This window comes from Pongo pygmaeus, chromosome 2 (genome assembly GCF_028885625.2).
Source record: "Pongo pygmaeus isolate AG05252 chromosome 2, NHGRI_mPonPyg2-v2.0_pri, whole genome shotgun sequence".
NCBI classification, from domain to species: Eukaryota; Metazoa; Chordata; class Mammalia; order Primates; family Hominidae; genus Pongo; species Pongo pygmaeus.
In genome coordinates this window covers 65,274,634-65,285,563 of record NC_085930.1, presented here as the reverse complement: position 1 = coordinate 65,285,563, position 10,930 = coordinate 65,274,634, and the positions used below count along the sequence as shown (strand labels likewise).

The 10,930-nt window shown below is 45.7% G+C and overlaps 1 protein-coding gene across 8 annotated transcripts in view; it reads right to left on the bottom strand.

Moving 5' to 3' along the window:
• Nucleotides 1–10,930, bottom strand: part of RAF1 (Raf-1 proto-oncogene, serine/threonine kinase) — a 79,928-nt gene that overhangs the window by 1,097 nt on the left and 67,901 nt on the right. For all 8 annotated transcript variants that reach the window (XM_054480351.2, XM_054480352.2, XM_063661711.1 and 5 more), the window contains 6 exons: nucleotides 7,030–7,114; nucleotides 6,108–6,284; nucleotides 2,900–2,946; nucleotides 976–1,094; nucleotides 417–548; nucleotides 141–275 (listed from right to left, as the gene is read on the bottom strand). In XM_054480351.2, coding sequence (XP_054336326.1) covers nucleotides 141–275; nucleotides 417–548; nucleotides 976–1,094; nucleotides 2,900–2,946; nucleotides 6,108–6,284; nucleotides 7,030–7,114 — 695 coding nt within the window. The remainder of the gene's footprint in view (nucleotides 1–140; nucleotides 276–416; nucleotides 549–975; nucleotides 1,095–2,899; nucleotides 2,947–6,107; nucleotides 6,285–7,029; nucleotides 7,115–10,930) is intronic.

Genomic DNA, 10,930 nt, shown 5'->3' with positions numbered 1-10,930 from the left:
GGATGTACCCTGCCCCCCACCATCTTGTAGAGGACCTGGGTCCCCTCCCTATAAAACAAAACAAAATACTCCCACCTTATATTGCCATCTTTAAGAACCAACCCATGCTTTAATCACGTTCTAGCAGCCCTGAGCCTTACCTGGGGAAAAAGAGGCCTCTCCTCCTTTACTTTCTTCACACAGTCAGCTACCAGCCTCTTCATTGCTTTGGGGCAGTTCTTATATAGCTTACTAAGATCTGGGGAGGCATATCCTCGGCCCACCATGAAGATGATCTAAGGGAAAGAAAACAGCTGAGCTAATGGGGGGTAAATGAACAACAGATAATAACAAGTCCTAACCCTCTAGCTGCTTAGGCTGGCAGGAGGCCCAGGGGCTCCCACGAGTTAGGTCCTTTAGCACCAGCACAGACTTACCTGATCTCGGTTGTTGATGTGAGAATAAGGAAGCTCCCCCGTCATCAGCTCATACAATACGATGCCATAGGAGTAGACATCCGACTGGAAACTGAATGGGTTGTTATCCTGCATTCGGATCACCTCTGGGGCCTACATGTATCACCATATGACAAAAGTGCATTTATCACCATATGACAGGCCTCACAGACATCTAGGGGCCAGGCTGTCCCTTTCATTAGTTATGAATGAGTCCATTCTTCAGTCCCCACATAGCTTTTCCCCCAAAGGACTCCAACTCAGGCACTGGTTAAAACAGCTCAGGAATCCTTGTCTTTAAAGGACCAAGACCCAGCATTTCTATCACCCAGCTTATTAACTCCTCTCCACACTAAGCTTCACAGTGGTTCTGATCAACAGCTTCCTCAAGAAAATCTACAATTGCCCTGAGGCTGGCTGTCACTAGGGGTCATGTGGATTTTGGGGAAATGTACAGAAATGCTTTAAGTTTCCACATAAATCTCCAAGGCATTCCTTTTGCCCTACACCAGAGACTGCTGGTGGGAGCCCAGATTCTCACCATCCACAGGACAGAGCCAGTAGGTTGTTCAACCTGCTGAGAACCACTCCAGCGTGACTTTACTGTTGCCAAACCAAAATCTCCAATTTTCACTGTTAAGCCTTCATGGAGAAATATATCTCAATGCTTGTTAAGGACTCTGGTTTCAAAAGAATGGTCAGGTTAATTTTGAAAAAACATCCCAAAGTTCTTTTATAACACGGTAATCTCTCCACCTTACCTCTGTCACAGCCTCTCTGCACTGAACTTCCTAAGGTTTCTGAAATTCTTTAAAGTGCTTTTGAAATGCACCTTCTTCCAGAAGACAGGCAGGGATTGGTCAATGTGCCAGATTATTTGGCCCTAGCCAAAAGCAAGCCAGCGTTTCTTCCCTACTTCTTCTCCCCATGTGCACATCTAGGTGCTGGGTCCCTGGCCTTGTGACCTTTCCACATAATACAGGTGCTTGAAACCCTAACAGGATGAGCAGAGGCCACACTCCAGTGCTCCCCAGAGGGCCAAGGATGGCCTGACAGCTTACAGTCATTTCTGCCTGTATTCTGCCCTCAAATCATCATCTGAAACTTGAGTGGTTAACAAAATAGCAAATCCCTTACTGAGTGTTCAATGTTGTAATAAGAAATTCCTCACTAGAATTGGTACCACTCAGTGACTTCAAAATGAGAACAAAAGTCAGCTCGCTTCTGGGTAAAGAAGTCATACAGTCATACAGTTTAAGTCTAACTTGTGAGGAAAAAAAAATTAAAAAAGAGAGAACAAAAAATTAAAAAACAAAACACACACAAAGTAACTTGTGACGTTGGTGGCCAGGAATTCATACGTCCTTAAATCTGTGGTGTCTGCTTTCATGGTATAATGTTTGCCTGCTAAAAAACCCACCACTGAAAGGCGTTCCACACCTCAGACATGTACCTAAAATAGGCCATGTCCCATAATCCAACACAACTATCATGCCTCTCACTGCTCAAGAGGCAAAGCGTGGGCTGTAATGCCATCTTTCTTTCACAAGGAAAGGCTGGTGGAGGGTGGCAGATTCAAAATTGTTAAATTTCACGCCTCACAGCATTAAAAATACCTTTCTTCATTTACTCTTCTATAAAAACAACCCCTCTCCTCTTCTAACAGTGACTTCTGAGGAACCCACTTATGTACCTTTGAGAAAGACCATTTTATTCATTTATTTTTTTGAGACACAGCCTTGCTCTGTCCCCAAGGCTGGAGTGCAGTGGTGTGATCTCAGCTCACTGCAACCTCTGCCTCCCAGGTTCAAGCAATTCTCGTGCCTCAGCCTCCTGAGTAGCTGGGATTATAGGTACGTGCCACCACGCTCAGCTAATTTTTAAATTTAGAGATGGGGTTTCACCACATTGGCCAGGCTGGTCTCAAACTCCTAGCCTCAAGTGATCCACCTGCCTCAGCCTCCCGAAGTACTGGAATTATAGGTGTGAGCCATCACGCCCAGTCAAGAAAGACCATTTTAAATAGTGATTTTGGAAACCTTTCAACATTTGGCTTGTAGCTACTTGCTATCCACATAACAAGCAGATAGACATACACACACTGGCCACAAACTAGAAATAAACATAAGACAAAAGCCCAATCCCCCTCAGGTTAAATTTACTAATAGTGTGACAAAATTATGCCTATTTCAAGCTTATGGAAATCTCTCCAAATCACTTTTGCTGAGATAAACTCAGAAAGGAACCTAACCTAAACATTGCTCTCATCAGTCCAGGTGAGGCATAAGCTGCTGAGGGGCAGGCCAAGCCTACTAATTTTCTGACTTTTCTGTTTTCCTGTCCTCTGCCTCTTTCCTTTAAAAGATATCCCCTGGCACGGAGAGCCACTTGTGATAGAAAGGCTCCCTTCTGTTTCCCTAAATTTAGAACCGAGCAGTCAAATGAACTCAACAACCAAAGGATACTGTTGGATTTCATGTCTCTATGGATGATGTTCTTTGCGTGCAAATAGCTGTGAAGGGAAAAGAAATTATTAAAAATAAGTTTGAGGGGCATGGGTAGAAAGCAGTTTTAAACTACGGCTAAGAAGTAAAGCCACTGAAGGCCTGGCTCCAAGGAGTGTTACACACAGGGATAGACTCTGTGCTGTTCAGCCTGGTTCACATCACGGCTTACCTGTGAGGCCACAGCACAAATATGCTTACACTTTCTTTTTTTTTTTTTGGAGACTGGAGTGCAGTGGTGCAGTCGTAGCTTACTGCAGCCTTAACCTCCTGGGCTCAAGTGATCCTCCCACCTCCCAGTAGCTGGGACCACAGGCATGTGCCACCACGCCGCCTTTTTTTTTTTTGGGTAGATACAGGGTCTTGCAGTGTTGCCCAAGCTGGTCTTGACTCCTGGGCTCAAGTGATCCTCCCACGTTGGCCTCCAAAATGCTTGGATTACAGGCATGGGCCCCTGGCGCCTGACCATTGCTGACACTTCTTCAAGCATCAGTTTTCCTCTAAAGTAATTCTGATAACCCAATGTCCATAAATGATGAATGAATAATGTGGCATATCCATACAATGGAATGTTACTCAGACACAGAAAGGAATGAAGGAGTGACACATGCTACACAACCTGGATTAACCTTGAAAATACTATTCTAGGTCTAAGAGCCCAGGCATACAATACCATATCTTATGTATTATATACAGCCAAGCATCACTTAACAGCAGGGATACCTTCTGAGAAATGTGTTGTTAGCCAACTTGTCATCATGCACACTTCATAAAGTGTACTCACACAAACCAAGATAGTACAGCCTTCTACACACCCTGGCTAAATGGTATATAGCCTGTTGCACTTAGGCTACAAAGCTGTATGGCCCTCAGTGTACTGAATACTGTAGCTGGTTGTAACATGGTGAGTATTTGTGTCTCTAAACATAGCCAAACATAGAAAAGGCACAGTAAAAATACAGTATTATAATCTTGTGGGACCACCTTCCTATATGTGGTCACTGACCGAAACATCATTATATGTTACCTGACTATATTATATCTTACATGATTCCATTTATATTAAACTATAAAGGAGGCAAAATCCATAGAAACAGAAAGTAGACTGCGAGTGGGTGGGAGGTATTGGGTGACCGCTAATGGGTATATCGTTTGGATATCTGTCCACTCCAAATCTCAAGTTGAAATGTGATCCCCAGTGTTGGAGGTGGGACCTAAGTGGCAGGTGTTTGGGTCAATGGGGATGGATTCCTCACGAACGGCTCGGTGCCTCCCTGCGGTAATGAGTGAGTTCACACACTATTAGTTCACATGAAACCTGGTTATTAAAGAGTCTGGGACCTCCCTCCATGCTCTTTCTCTTGCTTTCTCTCACCACGTTACATGTGGCTCCCCTTGCCTTCTGCCATGAGTAAAAGCTTCCTGGGGGCCTCACCAGACGCAGATGCTGGTGTCATGCTTTTTGTACAGTCTGCAGAACCCCGAGTCAAATAAAGCTCTTTTCTTTATAAATTACCCACCCTTAGGTCTTCCTTTAGAGCAACCCAAACAGACTAATACAATGGGCATATGTTTCTTTCCGGGATAATGAAAATGTTCTAAAATTAGACAGTGGTGGTGGTGGCTGCACAACTCAATACCAGAAAAACACTGAGGTAGGTGTACATTTTAAAAGGGGGAATTTTATGATATATGAATTATATCTCAATTTTTCTGAAAAGTCATTCCATTTCTTAAAATACACAGAAGGCAACTTCCATATGAATTTTAAAGACAGTATGAGAATTTATGTAGGACTTGCAAGCACAGCTATAGCTTAGTAACTCCCAGATGTCTAGGGGTACAAGGAGTTCCTCTACTTCAGAGGAAAAGTTTGAGAAGCACTACCCTAGGCTAGCCAGGAAAGGTGGGAGGATCACTTGAGGCCAGTTTGAGACCAGCCTGGGCAACACAGTGAGACCTCCGACTCTACAAAATACACGAAAATTAGCTGGGCACGGTAGCATGTGCCTGCAGTCCCAGCAACCTATGAGACTGAGCCAAGAGGATAGCTGGAGCCCAGGAGTTCAAGGATGCAGTGAGCTATGATTGCGCCACTGCACTCTAGCATAGGTGACAGAGTGAGAACCTGTGTCTCTAAGGAAAAAAGTGTGTTTTTTTGTTTTGTTTTGTTTTTGTTTTTTTAGATGGAGTCTGGCTCTGTCGCCCAGGCTAGAGTGCAATGGCACGATCTCCGCTCACTGCAACCTCCGCCTCCCTCCCGGGTTGAAGTGATTCTTCTGCCTCAGCCTCCCGAGTAGCTGGGATTATAAGCGCGTGCCACCACAACCAGCTAATTTTTGTATTTTTAGTAAAGATGGGATTTCACCATATTGGCCAGGCTGGTCTCAAACTCCTGACCTCGTGATCCACCTGCCTCAGCCTCCCAAAGTGCTGGGATTACGGGCATGAGCCACTGTGCCTGGCCAGGAAAAAGTTTTTAATTAAATAAAAAAATTATCCCAAAAACGACATCTGCTTAAACCCTCATGTGGGACAGCCATGCCTCAGCTGAGCAGAAGGCATTGCCACAGCTGTCCAAGCAGAAGGTACATGCACCCCACTATATTCTCAGGTTTCTGATAAAGCCAGGGTAGCAGGCAGAGCCCGAATCTGAGCCCCAAGGGGGAAGTTCAGTCCCAAGGAGGAACCTGAACTTCTCTTTTTTTTTTTTTTTGAGACAGAGTCTCGCTCTGCAGCCCAGGCTGGAGTGCAGTAACGTGATCTTAGCTCACTGCAACCTCTGCCTTCCATGTTCAAGCGATTCTCTTGTCCCAGCTCCTGAGCAGCTGGGATTATAGGCATGTGCCACCAGGCCTGGTTAATTCTTGTATTTTTAGTAGAAACAGGGTTTTGCCATATTGGCAAGGCTGGTCTCGAACTACTGGCCTCAAGTGATCCACTGGCCTTGGCCTACCAAAGTGCTGGGATTACAGGTGTGAGCCACTCCACCAAGCTGTAACCTGAACAACTCATTCCTGATAATTGGCCCCTCCAGCCCAGGCCAGAGGCTTGTGCAAAGATATCACAGAATCGCTTAATGGACTAAAAGGCTTTTCCTAATCCTGGTTCCAATTTAGGGACAAATTTGATGCCCGGGTCCCAGAGAGGCATCAGACCATCTACTCACTCCATTCCCTGAGCCGTCTGCCGGGCAATGTCAATTAGCTGGAACATCTGAAACTTGGTCTCCTGGACATGCAGGTGTTTGTAGAGGCTGCTGCCCTCGCACCACTGGGTCACAATTGCCAGGTTGTCCTTTGTCATGTACCCCATGAAAAGCAGAATGTTCACATGCCGTGTTTTGCTGGGGAGGGGAAGAGAGGAGAGGGAGGAGGAAAGTGCTCAGGGAGGTCTATTGTGCTTTCCCGTGGACACTGGGTTCTGTGCTCTCGACACCACCCCCAGTCCCAACACCACCCCCAGTCCCAACACCACCCCCAGTCCCAAAAACAAACACATGGCACGGCTGATAACCTGGGTGGCATTCTGAGCAAACAGAAGCCCACCATTAGTTCACTGGGCCATCAGTTCAGTGCCGGCCTTGCTTATAGAGAAGACATTCTCTTTCATCAATGTACACTCCATGACCTTCCCTGTGGAGGTCACAAGGACTCCTCTGTAGAAGTCTCCATTATATGACTTATTCCTACAAGTCTAAATAGTGACTGAAAGATTTGAAAGCTGACTGTTCTGAAGTCTAAAATGAGGCAACTCAGCTATAAAGAGGGTTCTGGGAAATAAAGGTAAAAATAGGGCCTATTTCTGCCCACCTCAAACCAAAACCCAGAGACAGAAATTGGGTTATTGAGTTTACTGTGCCCAGAGGAGGGTATTCTCCTAAAAAGGGGCTCTTCGAAAGGCTTGACAACCACATAAACTAAAGGAAACATCCCTTTGCTCTCAAGGGAGGAGCATCCAACCACAGGAACTCCACAGTGAGTCCTAACCGCCTGCCCGTCCCAACCCGCGGCACAGTCCACTAACTCTACAGTCCTTGTACTCCCCACTCCAGCACTCCAGAGGGACTGGACCGCCAGCTTTCTACTCACCGCAGAACAGCCACCTCATTCCTGAAGGCCTGGAATTGCTCTGGGGTTGGGTCGACAACCTTTAGGATCTTTACTGCAACATCTCCTGCAAAATTAGTTGGCAGTCAGTGCAATCAGTTGAATGATCTTAGTCTTTCAAATAACCTAGTTTTGAGGAAGATACAGTGAATCATTTATCCAAAGAATCACATACCTACACAGATACAACAAATTTCCAATTTTTTTTTTTTTTTTTTTTTTTTGAGACAGGGTCTCACTCTGTTGTCTAGGCTAGACTGCAGTGGCACACTGCAGCCTTGACCTCCTGGGCTTAAGCAATCCTCCCACCTTGGCCTCCCAAAGTGCTGGGATTACAGGTCCAATTTCTACATAATTCAAATGACTCAAAAAAGTTACATAGGTTAATTGCTATCGCTACAGTTAGGCCTTCAATAGGCTTGGTTAAACTATTCACACCAACCCTGGCAAGCCACAGAGGTGAGGTCATGTGTGACAGGTCAAAACCTTGTCCTGTGGGGATGAAATCAGTGCATAGATATGAATGGCCTGGCAAATACAGAATGACTGGGGCTGGATGCTGGTGTAAGGAAGCAGGCCATTTAGCAACTATTGAGGCTGAACTCTGAATCCACATTTCAGTGAGACCTAAGATGGTCCCTAGTAAAAATTCAGAGATATATATTGAAATTAAGCCTTCAATACCATTAAAAAGTAATTCTAATAATACTGAATCCTGGCACTGTGTGTACTTTATCTCTTCTAATCCTCACAGTTGCCCTATGACGTAAATAATTTATCTTCACAGACAACAAGCAGAGATGTTTAGTCACTTGCCCAAGGTCATACAGCCAAAAAACAAAGAACGCTGCAGCCAAGATCAAAACCCCAGTCTGACTCCAATTGCTGTTCTACCTACAATACTGACAACTGATTGTCAAGCACTGTAAAACCAGCCTCTTGATATAACTTTAGACACATCCAGGGATCCATTCCACTTTAGAGTGCTATAAATTTAAAAGCCACTCTCTTTCTTTTTTTTTTTTTTTTGAGACAGAGTCTCGCTCAGTCACCCAGGCTGGAGTGCAGTGGCACAATCTCGGCTCACTGCAAGCTCCACCTCCCAGGTTCACGCCATTCTCCTGCCTCAGCCTCCCGAGTAGCTGGGACTACAGGCACCCGCCACCATGTCCGGCTAATTTTTTGTGTGTGTTTTTACTAGAGACGGGGTTTCATCGTGTTAGCCAGGATAGTCTTGATCTCCTGACCTTGTGAGGCCTCCCACCTCAGCCTCCCAAAGTGCTGGGATTACAGGCGTGAGCCACCGTGCCTGGCCAAAAGCCACTTTCAAAAATGTTTCTGGAGCCTCTCTGTTGGAGCCTTCCTCCTTCCTTTTTTTTTTTTGAGATGGAGACTCGCTCTGTCACCTAGGCTGGAATGCAGTGGCACAATCTTGGCTCACTGTAACCTCCACAAGCGATTCTGTTGCCTCAGCCTCCCGAGTAGCTGGGATTACAGGCACACTCCACCATGCCCAACTAATTTTTGTATTTTTGGGTGGAGATGGGGTTTCACCATGTTGCCCAGGCTGGTCTCAAACTCCTGACCTCAAATGATCTGCCTGCCTCGGCCTCCTGGAGTGCTGGGATTACGAGCGTGAACCACCCCACCCAGCCCTCCTCATTTCATTTTTGGGAAGAAAATTGGTAGAGAGATGGTTCTCACGATAGGCCCAAATTGTCTCCCTGTGATCTCTGGTTTTATCATCTAAAGTTTCAACGAGTCCCCATGTTTTAACAGCAGCCTCCCAAGTGGCTCTCATCCAGTTAACCTGCACATGTTTGCCACGGGCTGCCGGTGAAGGTGCTGTTGACTGGATGGGAGAGATCCACACTACGTTTGGAGCCACCTTCTATCTAGAAAAATGGATCCATATGGGACACCATATGGCAAATGTGTATAATATCCAGCCCTGAGTAGGAGGACAACAATCATTTGCATAAGTATCCATTCTGGTACAGTTGGAGCCAAGACAGGAGTGCTGGAACAGAAGGGGTTCCCCAAGATGGGGGAGTAAATTCCTTTTTTTTTTTTTCTTTTTTAGACATGGGGCCTCACTATGTTGCCCAGGCTGGCCTCGAACTCCTGGGCTCAAGCAATCTTCCGACCTCAGCCTTCCAAGTAGCTGGGACTACAGGTGCCTAAGTAAATCTCTTTTCAAAGAGAATACAGAAAGGTTTTCTGAAGGAAATGGGATATAAACCAAGGGAAGGATTTTAGTAAATAGGAGAGAGAATGTTTCAGACTGGGCGCATCAGAAATAAAGGTGAGGTGAGGGGGATGAGAGAAACCTAAGCTGTGTTTAGTAAACTCTAGGGTAGGATTTGGACACCTGTAGGAGAGAAAGAGGGAGGCCACAGAGGAATCTGCTGCAATAGCTCAGGAAAGGTACAAGCAGAATGGCTGACTGTGGGGACTTAGAAAGAAGGGATGAAGATAAGAAATCCTGTGAAGGTAAACTGACCCAATGAGGCAGTCAACTGAGTGGAAGTGCTGGGAAAATGGCCAACACTATGACCCAGGCTCCAGGACCCAGAAAAGGGCAGAGTCTTTAACAGGATGGGACAGGACAGGGCTAGGGGTTCAGGCAGGTGGCTTGGGAGATGCTGGATGATCACTCAGGGGGAACTGCTTCTAAGGACCTTCCTATTTCAAGGACCTCATTTTGTAGTCCATTCCCTTTCTTATAGCTCTCCTCTGGGCATGCTCTAGCTGTCACTGAACCCACCCTCTGGTGTCACCTGTTCTGGCCCTTATCAGTAATATAACCTCAGAATTCAGAGCCAAGCCCACGCAGTGACTTACTCTGACCTTGCAGTCGGCTGAACTTCCTTAGCAATTTCCACACACATTATCATTAAGCCACATCTTACCCCTCCAGTTCTACTTTTTGGAACAATGAATATGACTTATCTCTGTTAAAAGCTGATCTTTTCTTTTTTCCATCATCCTAGCCAGTTGAACTCTTCTCACTTTTCTAAATCCTCACTACTATGCAAATACATATCACACCTCTGATTAAGTCACTGATGGGAAGACTGAACAGGGTCAACCAAAGACAGTGCCCATAGGGATCCATCTGCCAGCCAGCTCTCATTAACACAGTTATGGTAACAGATTATTTGCAATTTCTTATGAAATCCAGAAGCAATGTTCTATACTGCAGCATTCCCCTCATTTACATATAAATAATCCAAGGACTGCCATGAAAGGGATTCATTCAGTCTGCTAGGATCAATGAACAAACATTATAGGAAAACGGATTTCAACTCTAATGAAGAACTATTCCATGCCCTTCCCTCGCCCCACTCTGGCTCTTGCTCTGTTACCGAGGCTGGAGTGCAGCAGCACCATCACTGCTCACTGCAGCCTCAAATTCCTGGGCTCGAGGGATCCTCCCACCTCAGCCTCCCAAGTAACTGGGACTACAATACAGGTGTGCACCACCACGCCTAGCTAATTTTTAAAATTTTTTGTAGAGACAAGGGTCTCATGTTGCCCAGGCTGGTCTCAAACTCCTGATTTCAAGTGATTCTCCCGCCTCAGCCTCCTAAAGTGTTGGGGTTGTAGATGTGGGCCACTGCACCCAATCAAACTATTTTCTACTAGTAGGAACTACCTGGAGATAGAATGGGCTCTCAGACAGATAATGAGCTCTCTCATCACACTCATTTTCAAACAAAGGCTTGCCAAACCTCCTAAAGGTCTCCTACAACCCCAGATCCCATTTAACCCAAATGATAGTCTTTACAGGACCCTAAAACACCCTACCACTGGACCTCAATCCTATTAGTATACCTCTCACTCACTCTAAATGAAGCCATAAGATCTCCTTGAGTTCTCT